The sequence below is a fragment of the Myodes glareolus genome, chromosome 19, assembly GCF_982192425.1.
Source record: "Myodes glareolus chromosome 19, mMyoGla1.1, whole genome shotgun sequence".
Taxonomy (NCBI): domain Eukaryota; kingdom Metazoa; phylum Chordata; class Mammalia; order Rodentia; family Cricetidae; genus Myodes; species Myodes glareolus.
The window spans coordinates 40,024,602-40,049,185 of record NC_142044.1 but is presented as its reverse complement, the minus strand read 5'-3'; the positions used below and the strand labels follow the sequence as shown (position 1 = coordinate 40,049,185).

Genomic DNA, 24,584 nt, shown 5'->3' with positions numbered 1-24,584 from the left:
ATGTATCAAGTTTTTAGGGTTTTGTTTGTTTTTTTTTTTTTCTGGAGGGGGATTTTGAGACAGGATTTCTCTGTGTAGCTTTGGAGTCTGTCCTGGAACTCACTCTGTAGACTAGGATGGCCTAGAACTCACAGAGATCCGCCTGCCTCTGTCTCCTGAGTGCTGGGATTAAAGGCGTGTGCTACCACCACCCGATTAAGTATTAGTTCTTTTTTTTTTTTCTTAATGTATATGATTTTCATTTTTATTCTGCCACAGAAAAATTGAATTTCGGGTTGGATTTGTTCCAGAGCGGTTACGCGTTGACTGTTGACTAGTTTTGAGAGGCAGCTCTGGGAGCACCAAACCCGCAGGGCGATTAGGATTTTGTCCCCCCCCCCCCCCCCCCCCCCCCCGCGGAGTCTGGTTCCTGCGGGCTGCAGAACTTCCAGGCTCCGTTGGGGCTCCTTCCCGGCGTCCCTGCGAATGCCTCCGGAACCTCTCTTTCTGTATTAAAGGCTGGTCCTAATGTGTGTTCCTCAGATGGAGAGCACTGAGGAGGCACCAGGTGGGCATCGATTAAGAAGTTTTAATCGTGTTTCGTACAAACCAAGCTAAACACCTTGACGCAGCAGGGATGGGAGAAACTGGTACTTCCACCACCCTGTCAACGCTACGCCTGGGGCGGAGCCGAGAGAGGAAGTCCCGCCCAACGCGCGCCCAGGCTTCCGCTTTTGGCCATGCTGCTTGTGTCTGTCGCTGCCGCGGTCGCGTGCTAAAAATGGCTGCAGCCGGGGACTCCGGCGGTCCTGAAAGCTACCGTTCTCCGCTGGCGTCCCGCTATGCCAGCCACGAGATGTGCTTCTTATTCAGCGACAAGTACAAGTTCCAGACGTGGCGGCAGCTGTGGCTGTGGCTGGCGGAGGCTGAGCAGGTAAGTGGCCGTGCCCCGTGTCGCGAGGAAGGTCACAACCCGAGCACCTGTTGCCTCGGCAACAGTCCCAGAGTCCTGCGCATCCTTTGGAGGACTTCAGTTTGGCCAAGGCTTTGGGAATAAGCTTCCTTCCACAGCACAGCTCATGGCACATGTCATTTAATCCTTGCAGGCTCAGGGGGGAAATGCGCTTGCTGCCAAGCTTGCAGACAGGGGTTCGAGCCCCGGTTGACATGGTGGATACTATTTGCCTTCCAACCTCTACGCGCGCACACACATACACAGGCAAACACATATACACGCACACGAACCAAAAAATAAATGGTTAAAAAAAAAGTTTGTTTTATCTGCGTTGCAAACTTGACGATTTCCCCCACCTTTTTTAAAAAGACGTTATTTATATATTTAATTTTTTGTGTATAAATGTTTTGCCTCCATGTATGCATGTTCCACACACACATACCTGGTTGCCTGGAGAGGGAACTAGTTGACAGCCTGTTGTAAGCTGCCATGTGGGTCCTGGGAACCGAACCTGGGTCCTCTGCAAGTGCTTTTAACCACTGAGCCATATCTGCAGTCCACGATTTTTTTTTTCTTGTGAGGGACAAAACCAAGTCTGTAGGGAGCAAGGCTTGCCCTCGGTTGCCGAGCTGGCTCCTGACAGCAGAGCTGGGATTTGAACCTGGATCTTTGCAGAGCCTAAGCTGAGCCCTTAGCCTCTCCATCTTCCTCGGTGCCCTTGAAGTTAGTGACAGCTTTGGAATCTGTTTCTGCGCTGCTATCGCTTCTTCTTTGTGTGTATTTTGTTCTGAGAAGGGAGGATCTGGGCAAGTGTTTATTGCAGAGGATTTGTGGGTATGCAGGATTGTTTTTTGGTAGTGGTTTGATTTTTAAGTGGTGGGGAGGTTGGTTTGTCTGTCTTTGGAGATGATGTCTCACTGTGTAGCATGGCTTAACGGCGAATCAATCCCACACCAGTTATGTTTTAAGGGGTTATTTATTTTGGGGGGTAAAACTTACATACACCATAAACCGTCAGAAAGGGAGCCTAGTCGCTGGAGCAGGAGCCGGGAGCAGGAGCCGGGACCAAGCGCCGGAACCAAGAGGCCGAGCCGAGATCTGTGGCTCTTTTTAAAAGAGAAATATATCACGCCGCCCCAGTGGGCTGGTATTTCAGCAGCTGACTGAGCGGAATGCCCTCCCGCAGCACCGTGGGCTCGTGCTTCAGCGACTATTGGCTGAAGCAGCAGAAGATACTCTTGCAGCAATGGCTGGCCTCAAATTCAGAGATCGGCCTACCTCTGCCTCCTAAGTGTGAGGTTAAAGGTTTCGACAACACAGTCACTTTAATAGTTTCTCTTACATGGGCTGCATATATTCATCCCAGTATATACATGCATGCATGTATACATACATACATACACACACACACACACACACACACCCCGCCCTCCCCCAAGACAGGGTTTCTCTTTGTAGACTTACTTGCTCTGTAGACCAGGTTGGCCTTAAACCCAGAGATCCTCCTAAGTGCTGGGATTAAAGGCGTGCGCCACCACTGTCTGGCCTCAGCCCAGTATTTTTAAAAAATGTATTGAAGGAGAGGTTTTCCAGAGAAGGGATAGAAGCTGAAGGTGATCCAGAGAGCTGTAATGCTTCTCAAGTTTAAGAGCAGGTTAGCAGTGTGCTCACCAAGAACTCAGTGCCTAGGACACAAACTTTTATCCTGCATTCCCTGTCCAACCCCTCCACTGTGCTTCCAGACATCACTGAAAGGATGGCAGCAATTTCTCCAGTGCCTTCTGGTCCCAAGCCTGCTTTAAGGCCTTCTATGATAGTCTAATAGTCCTTAAATATGTATAAATGTCATGTACTCTTCCCCTCATTTAAAGGAAAAGAGAAGCTATGGTGATGGAGCGGTGGCTCAGCACAGCTGCCAAGGGCTTGTGCTGCTCTTGCAGAGGACCTGGCTTGAGTTCCCAGCACTGATATCAGGCAGCTCCCAACTGCCTGTAACACCAGTTCCAGGGGATCCAACATCCTTTCTAGATCCTACTGAACCTACACTCACGTGAAAGGCCACATGCACGCACATACGCGTATATACATAAGTTTTATTTTAATTACTTTTTGAGATTACAATTGCTTCTCTCCCTTCCGTTTCCTCCTTCCAGCCTTTCCCATGTAACCTCACACACACACACACACACACACACACACACACACAGGTACGCGCACATGCGCGCGCCTTGTTCTTTCCCAAAATGCACAGCCTCTTTTTCTTTAATAGTTGTTGGTGTGTGTGTTCCAAGTATATACAAACAACCTGCTCAGTCCGTAAAATGTTGCTTGCATGTCTGTTTCCCAGGCTGACCATTTGGTGTTGGATAACCTAGAGGAAAACTATTCTGCTCTCAGCATTCCTTAGTTGGCTGTCGTTTTTTGTCTAGAGTTGTGGCATCCTGAGCTTCACCCCTTCCTTGTTGGCGTGTCTGTGATTGGTGTCATCTTGTTTTGCTCACATTTAGGCAGCTGTGTTGGTGAGACTTCATGGGTATAACTTCTGGCATTTCTAGGAGACACAATTTCACCACAAATCCCTTTTTCCTCTATCTCTCACAGTCTTTCTGACCTTCCTTCTGCCAGGATCTCTGAGCCTTATACGCAGTGGCGCTATAAATGTATCAGTTGGGACTGGGCTTCACAATCCTGTCCTGATAGGTTATGGTTCTCTGTAGTGGACTCAGGAAGCGTCTTTGATGGGAGTGAGACCTACACTTAACTGTGGGTTTAAAGACAAATATTTAGAATGTAGTTTACAGGTAATCCATTGCAGGTTCTCCAAGATCCGTGACTTCATTAGCCCAGGTAGTTTCCAGAACTGGGCATGATTTCCCTTCTGTTTGAGCAGGCCTTAAGTCTAGTTTTAGAGCTGTTGGTTACCACTGAGAAATTCGTACCACCACTGCACCCATCTACATAAAATAAAATAAATTAAAAAAAATGAGAAATGACCCAGTGGTGGTGCCTACCTTTAATCCCAGCATTGGATTAAAGATAAAGACAGACAAGTATCTATGAGTTTGAGGACAGCATGTTCTACAGAGTTCCAAGACAGCCAGGACTATACAGAAACTCTGTCTGAAAAAACAAAACAAGAGAGAGAAATGAAAGATTAGGAGAAATACATAGTATGACTTTGTATGGGTGTGGGGGGGCACACATGTGGAAGTTACATGACCAATCTTTGTGGAATAGGTTCTCTCCTTCCACCTGTGCACAAGTTGCGGCTTTCCTGGCAAGTGTTTTACCGGCTAAGCCGGGCTTGCTTTCCTCTGGAGACGGTGTTTTATTTTTTTTTAAATATTTATTTATTTATTATGTATACAATATTCTGTCTGTGTGTATGTCTGCAGGCCAGAAGAGGGCACCAGATCTCATTACAGGTGGTTGTGAGCCACCATGTGGTTGCTGGGATTTGAACTCAGGACCTCTGGAAGAGCAGGCAATGCTCTTAACCACTGAGCCATCTCTCCAGTCCCTGGAGACGGTGTTTGACATGAAGTCGGGGTCCTTCTGCTTCTCCCTCCAAAGTGCTGGGACTATGGCAGGAACCGCACTAAGCCCAGCATTGTGGAATGGCTATTTTAGTTGCTGTAAGTACAGCTGAGTCAGGTGGAAGGCCGCCACACTTTGTACACTTAGGTTCCGTAAGGATTTAGTAATAAATAGAGCAAAGCTCTCTTCTCATGCAGTGTGCTTTCAAGAGAGCTGAACAGGTTAATTAAAGTGTGGCAGTGTCATACAGCGGCGATGTGCTCAGTAAAGCCAGGCTAAGGAACAGCATTGACAGGGACACTAGAGAAGGCTTTTCTTTGAATGACACGTGAGCCCAAAGACTAGAAGGAGAGAGGGAGGAGTTAACAGTCAACACCAAGACTCTGTTGCTTCCTGTTCAAGAGTTTTCTTAGAAGATTCCTCCATGCCGCCTCCTGGAACCCGTACACTTGAACTTGTCGCCCCAGGTTTTAATTTAAGAGTTAATTCATTTCACGTACTTGAACATAAAGGTTACTGAGCTTTATTTTGCCTACTCTGCAGACCCTGGGTTTGCCGATCACAGATGAGCAGATCCAGGAGATGAGGTCCAACCTGAGCAACATTGACTTCCAGATGGCGGCTGCGGAGGAGAAGCGCCTGCGGCACGACGTGATGGCTCACGTGCACACATTCGGCCACTGCTGTCCGAAAGCTGCGGGCATCATTCACCTGGGCGCCACCTCCTGTTACGTCGGAGACAATACAGTAGGGGCCTGTGCAGCTTGTGCTGGGGATTCAGCCTTTCTAATATATTTGTGTGTTCTTAATTTTCCAAACTGAGCAAGGGCCTTTCTAACCACTGTTGGCTTCTGAAAAGAAAGAATAGTATTGCAATTGTTCTTTTTTTAATTATTATTTACTCCGTGTGTTTGGGTGCTTTGTCTGCATGAATGTCTGTGTACTATGTGTGTGTCATGCCTGTCCAGTGAGAAGAAAGTGTGGGATCCCTTGGAACTGGGGTTAGCTGTCGTGTAGGTGCTGAGACTTGAACCCGGGTCTTCTGGAAGAGCAACCAGTGCATTTAACCAGTGAACCATCTCTGTCTTCAGCCACTGTTTCTGCCTCTAGTTCCAGAAAGCTGACCCGTACCTGCGTTCACAGAGCATTTAGTCATTTGAGTGTGACTTTGATATCTCCATTTCTGCACATGAGAAAGTGTATAAAGAAAGTTGTAAGAAGCAACCTGTGATTACATAAGTAGAGAACCAGCGCTCTGTAGGCTGGGTGCAGTGGCGCATTCCTATAAACAGCTTGAGACCCCGAATAGGAGGGCCATTTGAAACATTAGTGACACTGCCCAGTACTTTAATACTTGTCACTCTGCCCCTCTGAGACCTGAAATTAGATTCCAAATAAATTTCAGTTGAAGATGACATATTTTTGAGACAGGGTCTCACTCTGTGGACCAGGCTGGCGTCAAACTCAGAGATCCACTGTTTCTGACTCCCAAGCGCAGGGGTTAAGGGTGTGCATCACCCCAACTTTTATTTTTGTGATGGGGGTCTCAGTATATGTTTGTGTTACCTAGCCTGGTCCTCAGCTGGAACGCTCGCTCTACTTTCTGCCTCAGCCATCTGAGTAGTTGAGTACAGGTGGGAGCCACTGGGGCCAGCTCCTCTTTAGTGTTAAATAATGTATAATTAAAGATATCTGTGTAAGGGTCAGATGAGGAAGAATAATCCTCTTACTTGGAAAATATTCTTTAGTTGCGTGTACTTACTTATTGGGGGGCTATGTGTACCATGGTGTAAGCATGGGGGTCAGAACAACATAGGCAGCTGGCATTCCCTTTCCAGCGTAGGCCCTTGAGGTGCAGCTCGGGTCTGGCAGGCTTGGCGACAAGCACCTCTGCCTGCTGAGCCATCTTGTTGATTCGGAAAACCTTTTTTTTTTTAAAGTTCGCAGTGATGCTTTGTCTTTGTATCCTTGTGACATAGGGGCCTGCTGTGGAGTCACCCAGAATATGTTCTCTTACTCCCGTGAGAGCGGTTTGGGGCCTGCAGGTGGAGCTCAGTGGGTGGTCACTTGTCTAGTCACATGCGACACGAGGTTCTTCCCTGGGAAATTGCAGCTTCTTAAACCTTGATGTTCTAGATCATGCCTTCCTGTGCTAACAAGTATAGATGACCAGGGCAGGGTGGCTTCAACTTGTAATCCCAGCACTTGGGAGGCAGAGGCAGGGACAAGACCAGCCTGGTCTACAGAGTGAGTTCTAGGACAACCAGAGATACATAGAGAGACCTCACCTTGAATGAATGAATGAGCAAGCAAACAAACAGGTGAGAAAAAGTAGGGAGAATAGTGATGGAATGTCTCATATAAGAAAGAAGAAATGAGTCAGTGTGGCCAATAAAAGTCCCCGCACCCCAGTAGTCCTGCTGCTCTGTATGTTGCTCCCCACCCCAAGAGCATCTCCTGTAGCCAACACTACCTAATCTTTAGCTTGAGCCTGCTGTGTTGGCAAGGATAACCTTGAATATACGATCCTCCTGCTTGTGCTTCTCAAGTGCTGAGGTTACAGGTGTTGCCACCTTTCCAGGTTAGTGATGCTGGGGATGGAGCCCATGGCCTGCATGCGCTAGGTGAATATTCTGCCCACGGGCTACATCCCCACCCCAGCTTCTATGTTTTTAAATGGTGATGAGGGAAAAACCGCCTCTTGACATCTTTTGGAGCACATTTTTTGCTGATGATGAGATGGGTTGCTTGCTAGCTGAGACACCAGCTGTAATGGCAGAAAGTATTAAAACTATAATACTGCTTGTTTGACTGTTTAATGTGAAATCTTTGAATTTTCTTTTTCAGGACCTCATTATTCTGAGAAATGCATTTGACCTGCTTTTGCCAAAGGTAAGATGCTGACAGGAGTTTCCTACCAGTTTAGATGCCTCATAATAGGAATGACCTGAAACTGTGTGAATTCAGGCAGTCAGTACCTAATGTTGTCAGGTCAGGAATTCTGTACGTCATCTGTGGAGTTAATTGTTTCTTCTTGCATTAAAACATAAATATGGTGTTCACGTGTCCTTAATCTCTGCAGTGGGAAAGCAGAGGCGGGTGGATTTCAGAGTTAAAGGCCAACCTGGAAGAGTAGAAGTGATTGATTGCTTTAAAGCATAACCTTTTAAATGTAGTCGGTGCAACCAGAGACGCATTGCCGGAGTGTGTCGGGTTAGGCCATGACTTGGTCCTGTTCTTCTGCAATGGTCTTAAAATAGCTCGAGAAATGTTAGGGACTCGACTCAGTTTTCAGATGTTGGATCCTGTGGTCCTTGCCCGGGGCACTTCAGGATACAAAGCTGAAATGACGTGAGCACTCTCTTCATTGAGCTGAGGTGTAATTTTATGTTAAATTTTGTGAACATTTAGCTGAAGTTACATAAAGAACTCAGTTGAATTCACGCTCTTTCCCCCACATGCTCTTTCTTGTAGCTTGCTAGAGTGATCTCGAGACTTGCTGATTTTGCTAAGGAACACGCTGCTCTGCCCACCTTGGGTTTCACACATTTTCAGTAAGTGATAAGATGACTGCCGGAGAATTGAACTTACTGTGTGCTGTTGAGGCCAGAATCTCAAAGTGTAAGCAGATAACTCGGGACACTGTTAGAAATGTGTCTGAAGCTTTGATTAGAAGCTTTTTCTGGGGACTGGGGCTGTTGCCTCATGGGAATGTGATTGTCCGGCATGATTGAACTCTTAAGTCCGCATCCAGAATGACAAGAAAGAGTAAATAAGCTACATTGACACCTTGCATGGAGGCACACGAGTGCAGTCCCAGCTACTGATGGCCTGAGTGGGAAGATAGCTTAGCCCATAAGGTCTAAGCTAGACAGACAACAAAATAAGACCGTCTCAACAATGAAAAGTATAACTTTTTAATGACTACGTTTATTTAAATTTATTTATTTATTTGTGTGCAGTCATGACAGTGCACATGTGGGGGACAGAGGACAACATGTAAGAGTTTGTTCTTTCCTTCCATGATGGGATTGAACTCAGGCCATCAGACTGGGAGTAGACTCCTTACCAACTGAACTACTTCACTGACCCAAGAATTAGCAGTTTGTAGTTATCAAAAGCAAAGAATCATTCATAAACTTATCTTCTTTTTTAATGTCTGTGTATGTTTTGTCTGCATGTATGCGTGTTTCTCTACCACTTGCATGTCTGATGTCTGAGAGACCAGAAAAAGGCATCAGACCCCCTGAAGCTAGAGTTACAGGTTATGAATCCCTATGTGGAATGGAGCCTGGGTCCTCTGGAGGAGTGGCCAGTGCTGTAACTCCGAGCCATCTCTCCAGTCACTCACATTCCTTTTTATTCTTTTCCTTTTATTTTTCTTTCCTTTTTTGGTTTTTTTTTTTGTTTGTTTGGGATTTTTGTTTGTTTGTTTGTTTGGGAGTTTTTTTGGGGGGAGGGGTTTTGAGACAGGGTTTCTCTGTGTAGCTTTGGATCCTATCCTGGAACTCTCTCTGTAGACCAGGCTGGCCTTGAACTCACAGAGATCCAAGTGCTGGGATTAAAGGCCTGCACCACCACCATCCAGTTTTTTTTATTTTTAGTTATTATTTTTTATTTTCTTAAGTGTCTAGCCCAGGGCAGTAATCCAGACTCAGAGGAAAGCATTATGTGAGAATGTCATTTATGGTATCATTGAAAAAAGTCTAGATGACTTGACAGATAAAAGAGTATAAAAGAATAAATAATTAAATAAGGTACAGTATGCCCAGAGGTTGGAGTAATACCCAGCAGAATGTTGTTTATAAGACAGTGTGAAGGGGCAGGAGAGATGGCTCAGCGGCTAAGAGGCTGCTCTTCCAGAGGTCCTGAGTTCAATACCCAGCAATCACATGGTGGCTCACAACCACCTGTAATGAGATCTGGTGCCCTCTCCTGGTGGGCAGGCATACATGCAGACAGAACATTGTATACAAAATAAATAAATAATTTTTTTAAAAAAAGACAGTGTAAAGGTGGTGGTGGCACACACCTTTAATCCCAGCACTTGGAGGCAGAGGCAGGTGGATCTCTGAGTTCGAGGCCAGCCTGGTCTACAGAGTTAGTTCCAGGACAGCCAAGGCTACACAGAGAAACCCTGTCTCAAAAAAAAAAAAAAGAAAAATGACACTGTGAAAGTATGTTTAGGTTTATGTTATGGGGACAAGAAAGTTTAAATAACACAAAGACCAGGTATCATGATATATGCCTTTAATCTCAGAACTCGGGAAGCAGGGAGTTATGTGAGCTCAAGTCCAATCTGGTCTATATAACAGGTTCGAGGCTAGCCACGGATACATAGATCTTTTCTCAAAAGAAAAAAAAATGTTGTAGAAAAATTACCACCTTGTTAATTTGATTACTCTGGTTTAGGGAAATCATAATAATTAAAAATTTCCCCCTTTTGGGGTTGGAGAGATGGCTCAGAGTTTAAGAGCACTAACTGCTCTTCCAAAGATCCTGAGTTCAATTCCCAGCAACCGCATGGTGGCTCACAATCACCTGTGATGAGATCTGGTGCCCTCTCTTGGCAGAATATTGTATACACAAGAAATCTTTTTCTTTCCTTCTTTTAAATTCCCCTTTTGGCCTGTGTGTATGTTGACAGAAGCTCTATCCTAGCGCTGCACTCCGAATCCTGTTCTTTCTGCTTTTCTTACTTTGTTTTGTTTCTGACAGGGCTCGCTGTGTAGCTCTGGCTAGCTTGAAACTCCTGTGTAGATCAGGCTAACCTCAAACTCGAAGACCTGTGCCTGCCTCTGCCTCCCAGTGATGCATGGCGAGCTCAGCCCCAGCTGCGTAGTTTTTATTTTTAGAATATGCAAACATTTCTATAATCACTAAATACAGCCCTAAAAACCGTATCACCTTTGGAATGTTAAATTATGTAACATGACGGCCGGCTTGTTGGGGTTTCTGTCCTGCCCAGTACCCCACAACTGGCAAGCCCAAAGAAAATCATGCACAAGACTCCATAAGATTATAAACTGATTGGTCCATTAGGTCAGGCTTCTTGTTAACTCTTATAACTTATGTTACCCCATTATTCTTATCTATGTTAGCCACATGGGCTCAGTACCTTTCTCAGTGTGACAGCTTACATGTTGCCTCTTCGGTGGTCTGGACAGGAATGGCTGAGAGAGCGCTTCTGCTTCCAGAATACTCCCAGTCTCTTTGCTCCACCCCTACTTCCTGTCTGGCTTTCCCGCCTATACTGCCTGCCTGGCCAATCAGCGTTTTATTAAAATATGATTGACAGAATACAGATAATTCTCCCGCACCAAAATTATTTTTAGTATATTTACAGTATATGATAATTAACACCTTAATTTTATAATATCTCCATCAGCAATCTCTTCTGCCACCCCTCCCCACCCTGGCAAACACAACCCTGTTTTTTGTCTGTAGATTTGCTTACCTCAGAGATTGCATCTAAATGGAATCATGTACAGTGTTATGACCTTCCATAGATGACTATTTTGTGTAAAATTTATCTAATCATAGTGTAGTATGTGTCTGGAATTCATTTTTTCTTATGACTAGGCAGCATCCCATCCATAGATCTCCCTTTTTTTGTTTGCCCCTTCATCAGTTGTGAGCATCGGTTTGGGTTGGCGTTTTACAACTGCCATGAATAGTGCTGCCACGGGCATGTCCACACAGGTCAGTCTGCAGGAGTGAGCCAGGAAGTCTTGGTTAGGGTTTCCCTGTGACTGGGTGTCAGTGGCTGTTGTAAGCATTTCTTATCAACATCTGGGCGTCTACACAATGTACTTTGTCCCTAGCCTTTGATTAAAACACCTTTAGGCGCCGCAGTCTTAAGTCAGTAATCTTGTCTCTTTACGCTGTGTGAGGCTCTGGCTTCCATCCCCAGAACCTAGAAGGAAAATAGCCTCTTCCAAACAATTTTTTTTTCGAGGTAGGGTTTCTCTGTGTAACCTTGACTGTCCTACAACTCACTCTGTAAACCAAGGTGGCCTCCAACTTACAGAGCCCTGCCTCTGCCTCCCAGGTGCTGGGATTAAAGGTGTGCGCCACCACCACCCTGCTAAAAAATCCATATTCTTTTCATTTGTATTGGGGCATGTAGATGGGGGAAAGAGGACAATTTGTAGGACTCTTGATTCTCTCCTTCCTCCATGTGAGTCCCAGAGACCAAATTCGTGTTGTCAGGCTTGGAGGCAAGCACCTTTGCCCATTGAGCCATCTTACCAGTCCATGGTTTGTTTTTGGTGGTGGTTGTTGTTTTCTTCCTTTTTTTTCAGTTTATGGTTTTGTTTTGTTTAAAGACAGTGTTTCCCTGAGTTAGACATACTGGCCTTATACCTGCCGCCTTTAGCCTCCAAGTGCTGGGATTCCAGGTGTGTACCACCCTACCGTTTCACCAGCTGTGACAAGGTCTTGGTGAAGGAGTGTGCCAGCCGCCCTTGGTGTCTGGTTTGCGGTAGCACCGCTGCCTGCACCCTCTTTGCTCAGGCTTTTAGCCGTTGCTGTCTTTACTAGTTTCTCCAGCTTTCACTTCGCTCCCTCTCCAGCTGGTAGTGGTGGCCTCGATGTGGGACCTCTGTTCTTTCTGTCCTCCTTTCAGGCCTGCTCAGCTGACCACGGTTGGGAAACGCTGCTGCCTTTGGATCCAAGACCTCTGCGTGGACCTCCAGAACTTGAAGCGTGTCCGTGATGAGCTCCGCTTCCGGGGAGTGAAGGGCACTACCGGCACCCAGGCCAGCTTCCTGCAGCTCTTCGAGGGGGACCACCAGAAGGTATTCTGACAGTTGAGCCAGCTCCAGGACCCACGTGGTGGGAGGAGAGAACCAGCTCCTGCAAGCTGGCCTGCTTCCGTGCTCGTGTCGTGAGTGCGTGTTTATGTACACACAAAATAAACGTATTTAAACAGTATAATAAAAATATACCCATACTGCATTCATTTCTTAATGTCCGAAAGTGACCTGAGGGACAGCTTAACTCCGTGGTGCCAGCCCACAAGACAAGGCTGCCTCTGGCTTGATAGGACTGATTCAGAATGTGTCAGAAGCGGCCCAAGGCCCGGCTAGATGACCAGTCCAGGTAGACTCAGGCTGCACACCTACATTTTTTTTCTTCTTCCTTCCATTTAATTTTACTTTTATGTACATTGTTGTAAGGGTGTTAGATTCCCTGAAACTGGAGTTAAGTACAGTTGTGAGCTGCCATGTGGGTGCTGGGATTTAACCTGGGTCCTCTGGAAGAGGAACCAGTGCTCTTTTTTTATTTTGAGTTTTTCAAGACAGTGTTTCTGTGTGTAGCTTTGGCTGTCCTGGAACTCCTTGTACACCAAGCTGGCCTCAAACTCAGAGACCCTCCTGCCTCTGCCCCCCGAGAGCTGGGTTAAATCGTGGACCAGTGTTCAGCTTTTGAACAGCTGCATTTCTAACAGGATGTGTCCTGTCTTTCTTAAAGGTGGAGCAGCTGGACAAGATGGTGACAGAGAAGGCAGGGTTTAAGAGGTACATTCCTGGGGCAATGCTGGGTCTCTAGATTCAACTGCTTGTGTGTGTGTGTGTGTGTGTGTGTGTGTGTGAATGAAAGTTTTACCTGCATGTATGTCTGTGTATCACATTTGCACTTGTGGCTGGTGCCTGCAGAGGTCAGAAGAGGGCTTTGGAATCCCTGGAACTGGAGTTAGGGATGGTTGTGAGCCACTGTGTATGTCTGTGAATCAAACCCAGATCGTCTGTGAATCAAGCCCAGATCCTCTGTGAGTACAACAGTATACTTACTGCCAAGACATCTCTCCTGTCCCTTACTTAGCTATTTTATTTATCTGGATGTTTTGTCTGTGTTTATGTCTGTATAGCATGTGTATGCAGTGCTCATGGAGGTCAGAAGGGAGTGTCAGATCCCTTGGGACTTGGCATTACAGACAGTTGTGAACTGCTGTGTAGGTGCTGGGTATCAAACCCCAGTCCCCTTCAAAAACAGCAACTGAAACTGGGCATAATGGTACACACCTTTAATCCTAATACTCAAGAGACAGAGGTGGACAGACCTCTGAGTTCCAAGACAACAATGGCTACATAGTTATCTTACATACATAAGATCCTTTCTCAAAAAAAACAGAAAGAAGGAAGGAAAGAAAAGTCAGTAGGTGCTCTTAACCGCTGAGCCATCTTTCCAACCCCTAGGTTTCCTTATAGCAGCTTTGCACATATTGGTCTTCTGTTGCGGGTTTGTTTGTTTGAGATAAAGTCTCTCTTTGTAAAGCCCAGACTGAACTTGAATTCACCGAAGTCCTCCAGCCTCAGCTGTGAGGACTACAGTCCTCAGTCCCCATGCCCGGATGTGTCAGTGGTTCTGTCTTTCCTGGGACACTCAGTGAGTAGCTGTGACTCTGGCCACCTATGTTGAGCTCTACCAGGCTCCTCCATGATTCCTTTTCCTGGGCACCTCATGGAGCTGCAGGGGACATGATGTTCTAGGTTCTGCCTCCTCTGCATAGCTGGGGATTATTAAACAGGAGAAAGAACTTTATTCAGAAGCCAGTTGCCTCTTGGGGCAACCTGAGGATTCCTGGAAAGCCAAGCCGTCACTTTGGGTTATTTTTGGTTTGTCTACATCACAATATCTTTCTTTCTTTTTTTGTTTTGTTTTGTTTTGGTTTGGTTTTTTTTTTGTTTTTTGTTTTTTGTTTAGATAAGTAGTCTTGGCTGTTCTGTTGCTTGCTATGTAGACCAGACTGGTCTCAAACACAGAGATCTGTCTGCCTGCCTGCCTCTGCCTCCAGAGTGCTGGAATTAAAGGTGTGCACCACCATACCCAACTGACAGTCATTTTTTCTTTTTTGTTCAAGACACTGTTTCTCTGTGTGACCCTGGCTACTCTGGAACTAGCTTTCTAGACCAGGTTGGCCTTGAACTCACAGAGATCCATCTGCCTCTGCCTCCCAAGTACTGGGATTAAAGGTTGGTGCCACTACCACCCAGTGTTAGTCACATATATATTTTTTAAAAGATTTATTTATTTATTTATTATGTATACAGTGTTCTGCTTACATACCAGAAGAGGGCACCAGATCCCATTATAGATGGGTGTGAGCCACCATGTGGTTTCTGGGAATTGAACTCAGGACCTCTGGAAGAGGTCTGAGCCTCTGAGCCTTTTCTCCAGCCTGATAGTCACATATTTTAACATAGATCTCTTTTTTTATTTCAGAGCTTTCATCATCACAGGACAGACCTATACACGAAAAGTGGACATTGAAGTGCTATCTGTGCTGGCCAGCTTAGGGGCATCAGTGCACAAGGTAAGGGCGGCAGCTTGTAGGGACCCTCAGACAGACCAAAGTAGCCCTAGGCTTGTAGGCAGAAGTTTCTTTCCCACTTGCCAGTTCCCAAATAACCAATGTGGAGTCTTAATGTTAATTACAAATGCTTGGCCAATAGCTCAGGCTTGTTCCTAGCTAACTCTTACATTTAAATTAACCCATATTTCTTATCTGTGCTCTGCCATGTGGCTTGGTACCTTTTCTCAGTATGGCATGCTCATCTTGCTTCTCCCTGTGTCCCACCTAGCTATCCTGTTCAGCTATTGGCCTATCCACTTATTTATTAAACCAATTCCAGCGACATAGTCACACAGTATAAAGAAATATTCCACAACACAAACTTTTAGTTAATCGTATCTCAGTACATTAGTCATGATAATTTGGGACCTATAAGGAAAGCCTTTAAATTGAGATGTGCCAAAGAGAAGGAAATTACTCCTACATCTACAGCATGGTCATCTGTTGAAGGATATGTTAAAATTAAAATTCTTCAGCCAGGCAAATAGTAGCATGGGCCTGTGATTCCATCACTTTAGAGGGAGAGGCAGAGTTGGTTCAAGGTCTTCCTTGGCTACATAGCAAGTTGAAAGCCATCCTGAGCTACTATGAGACCCTGTCTTAAAGAGAAAAAAACCCCACATAATCGGCTTGCTTTTCCATGATCTGTCCATGTTTCTTTCTCTTTTGCACTCAAGTCAGGGTGCTGCTGTGTAGCCCAGGCTAGCCTAAGATGACCCAGCCACTGAGGTTATAACCACCACCACACTCGACTTCCTGACACCTGACAGTTTTTGGCTAAGAATGTCTCTGTTTCAGTTCTCTGGTACTTAGAACCTGGGACCCTGTGTATTCCAGGCAAGTGCTGCAGCGCAGAGCCACTTCCCTAGTCTGCTCTTTGTATTTGTCGTCTCTGTTTTTTAGGCGCAAAGCCTGAGTAGAAACTCTGGGCTTCTAGGTGGGTAGGGCTGGCTTTGAACTCAGCAACAGCACATGCTAAGAGTTTATTACCTGCCTGGCAGTGGTGGCACGCATTCAATCCCAGCACCCAGGAGGCAGAGGCAGGTGCTGATCTCTGATTTCAAGGCCAGCCTGGTCTACAGAGTGAGTTCTAGAACAGCCAGGGCTACACAGAGAAACCCTGTCTCAGAAACAAGCAAACCGAGAAAGAGCTTAGCACGTGTGTGGCGCCTGGCCTGACCCCAGGTCCCCTGTGTAGCAAGCATGGAATGGTGCCTGGTCTGCCTCCCCAGATTTGCACTGACATACGTCTCCTGGCGAACCTGAAGGAGATGGAGGAGCCCTTTGAGAAACAGCAGATTGGTGAGTGTGAAGTAGCGGCTGCTGGAGAGATGTGCGGGTCTCCCCTGCTGGAGAGACGTGTGGGTCTCCCCTGCCGGAGAGGCGTGTGGGTATCCCCTGCCGGAGAGGCGTGTGGGTATCTCCATGACTTCTCAGGTGCACGTAGCAGATGCTTGTGCATTTGCTATTCCTAGATGCCTTTCTGCCTTTGCATCCTGTCCTCTTCTCTGGGCAGGCTCGAGTGCGATGCCATACAAGCGGAACCCCATGCGCTCCGAGCGTTGCTGCAGCCTGGCCCGTCACCTAATGGCCCTTGTCATGGACCCGCTACAGACAGCTGCTGTGCAGTGGTTCGAGCGCACACTGGATGACAGTGCCAACAGGTCAGTGCCTGGGACAACACTCGCAGCACAGTGGGAGGAAGACTAGAGGAAAGAAGCAAAACGCAGATTTGAACATGTCTGCTTTCTTCCGTATCCTCAAGAAGCCTCGACTGGAGCTGTTTGCTTGATGCTCCACCCCTAGTGCGGTGATTGAAGACTGCAGGCAGCCTTCCTAAAGGAGGCGGTGGCTTACAACTTAGGAAGAAAGTGTTAAGATGTAGCTCATTGGTAGAGTGCTTGCCCAGTATGCACAAAGCCTATGATTCGATTCCCATCACCACCTAGACATGGTGGCACACACCTGTAGATCCAGCTCTCTGTGGGGACAGGGTTGGAAGCAAGAACATTAGAAATTCAAGGAACGCCATTCTCCTAGGGAGTCAGCGTCCACCCTTGTTGGAGGGAGGTTGCTTGTTGGTTCCCAGCTGCCCACTTGTTGGTTCGCAGCTGCCCGGCTAGCTTAGACCCAAAATAATCACACAGAAACTGTATTATTTAAATCATTCCTTGGCCCATTAGCTCTAGCTTCTTATTGGCTAACTCTTATATTAATTTAACCCATTTCTATTAATCTGTATATTGCCACGTGGCTGTGGCTTACCAAATAAAGTTCCCAGCGTCTATCTCCAGCAGCTCCATGGCTTCTCTCTGACTCCGCCTTTCTTTCTCCCAGCATACAGCCTAGCTTTCCCTGCCTAGTTCTGGTCTTCCCTGCCATAGGCTCAGAGCAGTTCTTTATTCATTAACCAATAAAAGCAACACATAGACAGAAGGACCTCCCACACCACACCCTGGCCTGGAGACCCTGTCTCAAAGGAAAGGAGACATGAGCACTTAAAGGGTGATCAGGAGCACACACAGACACAGCAGGAGGTTATACGGAGCCCTTTTGGCTAAGGTATGAGCACAGGTAGCAGCTAGTCTATGGAGAGTCTAAAAGCCCCAAGAGAAGTCTTAGCTTTGCTGTGAAAACCTGTTTGTTCATGTCCTCCTGTCTATTTTATATTTTTTAAATTTAGGTTATTTTATGTGTATGAGTATTTTGCATACATGTATATGTGTTATGTGTGCACCATGCATGTCTGGTGCCCACAGAGTTCAGACAAGGCTACTGGATTCCCTGGTGCGGGAGTTATGTGTGGTTGGAAGCTGGGCATGTGGTGCTGGGAACTGAACCCAGGTTCTTGTAAGAGCAACAAGCACTTCTTAAAAAAAAAATTTATAATTTATTTATTTTATTTTATGTGCATCAGTACTTTGCCTGCATGTATGTCGGTGTGAGGGTATCAAATCTTGGGGTTACAGACAGTTTTAAGCTGCCATGTGGGTGCTGGGAATTCAACTGTGGTCCTCTGGAAAAGCAGCCAGTGCTCTTAACCACTGATCCATCTCTCCAGCACCTGCAGCAAGCACTCTTAACAGCTAAACCATCTCCTGTATACTGTAAATGATCAGTAGACTGCACCTCATACCTGATCCTGTGTAAATGCGGGGTGAATAATTGCTGTTACTGTGGTAGTTGGGGAGGGAAAGAAACTGACTGCCCAGCAGTTTATTTTTCCAAACGTTATCAACCTGTGGCTAAGAGAAGGCGTGGGTGTTAAGCTCTCAGATACAGAAGGCCGTGGTAGAAGGTAAAACCGAATTCAGATTGCCTGCTGAAATTCCCCAGTGTCAGTTAGCGAGTCTTGTGTGCAGGAGGCACTGAACGAGGTAGACCACTGCAGGGGTCCAAGCCCACCCGGGCCCAGTGGCCATGCGGGTGGAAAAGAAGGATACGAGTGGAGGCAGCCAACAGGCCAGCCTAGGTGAGAACTTGGTGAGTGGGGTGCTCCTGATAGCTACTGAGAAAAGACCCGCTGCAGCGGGGAGCAGCTTGGTAGTGGTGAGCAAGAGCCAGTGAGGGGATGGCTAGGTTGATGCTGGAGTCTGAGGTAGAGCCTCACGTGTAAGGTCTGCTGCTTGTGCAGACGGTATGGACTCGAAGTGAAGATAAGAGCGTTGTGAGGACACTGGGGTGAGCGACATCATGAGACTGAAGGAAACTGCCCAGCGTACATAAGGCATGAGAAGTCAATAGGGCAGCTTCTTGGACACGCCTTGTGTGTCTCTGACGTTTGATTAACTGAATGCGTTTGTTTTGTAGACGGCTCTGTTTGGCGGAAGCGTTTCTCACTGCAGATACTGTGTTAAATACCCTGCAGAACATTTCTGAAGGACTGGTGGTATACCCCAAAGTAAGAGGCATTGGAAATGGGAAGGGGAGTGCTCCGGAAGGAATGTACTGGGGTGCTATACTCTGGCCCAGGGGAGCTCTTCTACCAGACCTCGTTCTTGAGTCCAAAACAGCAGAGGGAAGCAGATCTGTTTAGTTCATAGACACGCATACAGACCGAGAAAACACTGGCTTGTCTTGACTTGAGCAGCGGCAGCCAGGCAGAGACAGTGGCACTAGTCACCTTGTTTTTGTTGTTTTGTTTTATGTGCTTTTTGTCGTGGTTGGTTGGTTGGCTTTTATTTTTTGAGATTGGGGCTCACTATGTAGTCCAGGTTGGCCTTAAACTCACATAGAGTGTCCTGCCTCTGCCTCCTGGATGCTGGGGTTAAAGGCATGCAGCTCCACACCTGGCCGTTTGCTTTGTTCTAGGTACCTGACCAGGTGGGGTCTTCTCCATCACATGCTCGTTGAAATTCAGCAAGTGGAGGGAGGGTGGTCGTGAGCAGCCAGTCACCACTGGGAGCCCAGCCCAGGTCCTGTGCAGGAGCAAGAAGTACTCCTGGGCCAGCTCGCCACCCAGATTGGTAGTCTCCCATGAAGCTGCTTCTGAGAGTTTACTTAAAGACTTTTTCATTTTTTTAAAGAAGAGGGGGGGCAAAATCTAAATTTGTAAGAAAATTGAGAAATGCGATCCTGAGTAAAGCATTGCACCCCCCATCTCTGTAAACAGTGGCAGTTCGTAGCCCTCCTGTGCATTTTCTGACCTACTGGGCATACTCTGTGGCTTCATAATGTTAAACATCTGTCTTGCCCCTTCTAGGTTATTGAACGGCGCATTCGGCAAGAGCTGCCTTTCATGGCCACAGAGAACATCATCATGGCAATGGTCAAAGCTGGGGGCAGCCGACAGGTATGCTAACAGGTGAATCAAGCTGGGTACAGTGGCACACACCTCTGATCCCAGCGCTCAGGCGGCAGAGGCAGGTGGATCTCTGAGAGTTCAGGGATAGCCAGGGCTACATAGATAGACTCCCCTCCCCTCAAAAGAAAAAGAAGTGATTCAGAAAAAAAGTTGTCATTGGATCTAAATCTGTTGGGACTGAGGTGGAAGCAAGAACCAGTGGCTCACAAGGTTGTGGAGAGGAGGAGCACCCGTCTCAAGAGTGTCCTTCAGCTGGGGTCACAGTAGAGGCCATGGAGGAATCACTCTGGAATAGCCACCTCAGCAGGCGGAGAGGTCCTATTGCGAAGAGTCCGACTGAGGTCTAAACACCCGGGGATGATGTGCTGATACCACCTCACTCTCTCCCCAGGATTGCCATGAGAAGATCAGAGTGCTCTCCCAGCAAGCAGCTGCCGTGGTTAAGCAGGAAGGGGGCGACAATGACCTCATAGAGCGCATTCGGGCAGATGCCTACTTCAGCCCCATCCACTCCCAGTTGGAGCGTCTGTTGGACCCCTCTTCTTTCACTGGCCGAGCACCCCAGCAGGTAACTGTTCGGTTGGGCACTCTCAGTACTACTGTCTCTACAGTGCTGGTTGCAGAGTCTGGGCCTCTGGGGCTGTGGGAGGAATGCGAGAGGGGCCACCTAGAGAGGCTAAAAAGTATAGTAGAGGTTGGGCCTTTAATTCCAGCCTGGGGAACATAGTGAGTTCTAGAAGCTCTAGGGGTTGCATAGATGTGTAAAGAGACCCTGCCTCAAAACAAACAAACAAAAAAAGTAGAGACCTCCCCACCCCAAGGATCTCAGAATTCTGTCTCACGGTGCATGGCAGCCAGTCCGTAAGCATGAACAGAACACTCCCATCCAGCTGTTTGAAATGAAGAGTTAGTTTTTGTTTTGTTTTTCTCAAAGATCAGAACCATGCTTTTTTTGTTTAACAAGGTGGGAATATTTAGGCCACAAGGGCTTATGTCACAAAAGCCCAAATTCTTTCCCGTCCAACTCCACAGGATTCAGTGCATTTTTAGCTTCCATGGGCAGGGCAGCCACACCCACATGCAATACAGAGAGCCAAGTGATTAAATGCAAACAAAATCATTTCTCGGAGGACTTCAGCCAAGGTAATGGTCAGTGTAGGCAAGGGGAAGAGAGTTAATCCTTTGGGAACCGGTCAGATGGGACTCGGGCAGAGGATGGGGAAATCTGATTGCCTGGCAGACTTTAGAGAGACACGCTTGTGTCTGGGAGACCTAGCCAATAGGCAGCTGAGGACAGCACATGCTCAGTGGAGGCAACTTTAGCAGGCTCAGCCTTAGGGCTTGGACTGGTTTGAGGAAGGTTTAACGTTTCCTTTTGTCTCCTGGCAGGTCCACAGATTTCTAGAAGAGGAGGTACATCCCCTGCTAAAGCCCTACGGGAGTGTGATGGAGGTGAAAGCAGAGCTGAGTCTGTAGAAGACATGCAAAGATTATTGGGACTTCGCTAATTGTATTGTGGAGAAATTGAATTCTGAAGTGCCTCCTTTACCTCAAGAATATACATTGAGAGCAGGACAGTGGTAGCACATGCCTTTAATCCCTGCACTCAGGAAGCAGAAATAGGTAGATCTTTGAGTTCAAAGCCAGTTTGATCTATAGAGCTAGTTCCAGGACAGCCAGGACTACACAGAGAAAACTCTGTCTCAAAAAAATATACACACACACACACACACATTAAATTTGTTGTTGCCCAGGGTTCACAATAGACAGGTGTACATTTTTGTTGGTTTTTTTGTTTTTGTTTTTGTTTTTCCTGAGACCGTGTCTCATTATGTATCCCTGACTGGCCTGGAACAGAGATCCCCCTACCTCTGTCTCCCCAGTAGGGATTAAAGGTGTGCACCACCATGCTTGAATGTTTTCTTCATTCTTTACAGCAGCATAATCTTGCAGAGTAATGTAATTTAGACTCACATAGTTCCCAGTTGCAGTGTTTTCTGACTTACTGTGAGACTATGTCCCCATAAGTAAAAACTTCTAAGTAAAAACATGAGTCTAGTTCACCAATCAAATATTGTTACATGCTCATAACACTGACAGTCGCTTTTAGTCAGAGAAGATTGTCTATCACAAGTCCTATTAGTAATACAGTCAGATGTCTGGTGTAGTGTCCTGAGTCCTGTGCGGGCACACTTAGCTACACACTCTTCTTCTATAGTCCTTTTCAGGTGTTCAGTGGATTGTAAAGGAGCAAGGAATCCTGGTCCCGTGAAAATGGGTTTAAATAGAAAAATCACCTGGACCCAGTGGTTCAGAATTATCAGATACCTTGATTTCAGTTCTTTTTTTACTGAGATTAAGTCATGATGTTTGTAGCTAAAGAACAGGAAAGAATGGGTGCTGTTGGGCCCTTCAGCTCAGGTTGTGCCTATTTCAGTTTTTGGAGAGGCTTGCTTATCAGGGATGTGCTAATGAATAAATGGATTGCGTCATGGCATGTGCCAGTCTTTGATCTTTGTTAAGAAGATTGGTAGCTGTTTAGACAGGCTAGTCAAAGACTGAGGTCTTAGTTGCCCGGCCGGAAGGGGAATGTTATGTGCAGCCTTGCTTCAGGCTGCATGTTTTGGTGTAGATGAAAACAAAGGGCTAGAGAGATGCTCAGCTAGGAAAAGCCAGCCTGGTCTACACGGTTAGACAGTGAGGGTCAGGCCAGTCCTGGCTACACAGAGGAACCCTGCCTACAAAACAAACGTGAAGATTTTGTTTATCAGATTTTTAGTTGACAAAAACTAGGATAATTAACCAACTTGGTAATAACCGAGATTTCATCTGGTAAAGTAAATGTAAACAAATCGATCTTAAATTCTGTAAGAGCCAGAACTAAGTTCTGGGATACATTGTGGTAATGGTGTCCAGAAAGGTCACCAGATCCTACGCCACACTCAGTATTATGTTCAGTCTTAAATATGTCTAAAGAGAAACATCCAGCCTCTAGACCCCAGCGTCTCATGAGGAGCGCTGGAGTCCGAGATTCAGTGTGTGTGGACATCTCCAGGTTGGCCGTGAGCTTGTGCCCCAGCCTCCAGGGTGTGGGGATGGCAAGTGTGCTGCACCACACGCCACAACCCCAGCTATCAACACTTTAGATACTGTGTAGTAGAAGAATGACATCGTGATCTGTTGTCCAACAAGAAACCCTGAGGTCAGTATTGTCACCTGTGTGAGAGTGGCCCACAGCCCACCTGCTGTCCAGGAAGGAACTGGAGGACAGCCTTGTTGTCAAGGGTGTTTGAGGGAGGGAAGTCTGGGCCGTTCCAGTTGTGCTTGTAAGTATCCAGAATCTGGACATGCTGCCTCACTCAGCCTTGTCATCCAGCACTTGGGAGACTGAGGCAGGGTGATTGTCGTGGGGACAGTTTCAGGCTGGATGATATACAGAGCGAGACAGTAGGGTTTTTTTTGGTTTTTAGTTTTTGTTTTTTTAAATGGAGCCAGAAATTGATTGGGACCGGGTGGTAGTGGTGCACACCTTTAATCCCAGCACTTGGGAGGCAAAGGCAGGCGGATACCTATGAGTTCAGGGTCAGCCTGGTCTACAAGAACTGGTTTCAGGACAGGCTCCAGAGCTACAGAGACAGCTGGTCTCAAAAAGCCAAAATTAAATAAATAAAACAGAAATTGGTTGGGGTGGCTCAGTGATCCTTAGTATGCACAGGGTCCTAGACTTGGTTCCCCACAATAAAAGCCAGAAGTGAAGAGCTTCTATTGGAAAGGAAAGGGGCAGCTGTCAAACCACCAAACCGACGTCTCCATACAGCTTCAGAGCAACAAGCATGAGCCACAGAGTTATGCTCAGCTCGTCCAGGAAAATGGATTTGTTTGTGTGCGCTGGGTGTGGGGCTGCGCATGTGTGTGGAGGTCAGTGATTGGCACTGGGTGTCTGTCTCTCCCCACCTGTTTTTGAGACAGAGCCTTATTGAACCTAATGCTTGTCCTCTTTCCCTGATTGACCGTCTAGCAAGTTCCCAGAGTCTGCTTGGGAACTACCTGTCATTGCCGAGTACACACTACTGTGCCTGGCTCTTTTGTGAGAGCCGAGGGTCCAAATTCAGGTCTTCACGCTCGCACAGTGTGGGAGGGTCTGTAAACGCCACGGCCAGCAAAGTGTCAGTCTGTGAAGCAAGAAGGAAATCGCTTCAACACGACTCAGTAGCCTGTGTTGGTTCAGACTTCGAGTCTGACCCTGGGCCATTTATCGTAGGCATATTTAAGTACAGCACAGCTTAGAAAAGTTTCCTGGCGATAACTCAGCCCCGTGTGCACGATAAAGTTTAAAGCATGGCAACATCAGAAGTCTTTAGGTCAGGAGAGATGACTCGGGTTAAGAGCATTGGCTGCTTTTCCAGAAGTCCTGAGTTCTATCCCCAACAGCCACATGGTGGCTCACAACCTTCAGTAATGAGATCCGGTGCCCTCTTCTGGCCTGTGGACATACATTCAGGCAGAACACTGTATACATAATAAATAGTAAATTAAAAACAACAACAACAAAAACCTTTACAAAGTACATAATGGGCTCTTTTTCAATGTTAAGGTCTTAGGGAGTCTCTGGCATGATCTTCATCATTTAAGTAGAGCAAAGGTCATCAGGCCATGAACCACCTCTGGTCCTATTTGTAAAGTTCATGTGACTTCTGCCATAGAGATGGGTTCTCTGTATTGCCTGGAGAACAGTGCTCAAGATGAGGGTCTGGGGAGGATGCCTGAGATACACGCAGGGGTCTGGGGGAGCCAGGTGTGCAGGGCTCTCAGTCTGTTAGCCAGTCCATTCCCAGTCTTCAGGGCAGAAAACAGACATCTTCAAAGAGACAACCCTGTGTATTTAACATTTCTGGCTTCCCCAGTGCTTGTCTGTGAGCACAAGGACTTCTGTCCCCTGCAGAGTGGTAAGT

General features: G+C 46.8%; 1 protein-coding gene across 1 annotated transcript; it reads left to right on the top strand.

The window, feature by feature from the left end:
• Positions 1 to 701: 701 nt before the first annotated feature.
• Adsl (adenylosuccinate lyase) lies at positions 702 to 22,129 on the top strand. The gene is made up of 13 exons (XM_048454723.3): positions 702 to 913; positions 5,015 to 5,218; positions 7,319 to 7,363; positions 7,946 to 8,025; positions 12,099 to 12,270; positions 12,947 to 12,993; positions 14,699 to 14,789; positions 16,061 to 16,130; positions 16,345 to 16,492; positions 18,639 to 18,729; positions 19,531 to 19,620; positions 20,024 to 20,200; positions 21,022 to 22,129. Exons 1-13 carry the CDS (start codon positions 761 to 763, stop codon positions 21,106 to 21,108), a joined length of 1,455 nt encoding a protein of 484 aa, XP_048310680.3. The 5' UTR covers positions 702 to 760; the 3' UTR covers positions 21,109 to 22,129.
• Positions 22,130 to 24,584: the final 2,455 nt, after the last annotated feature.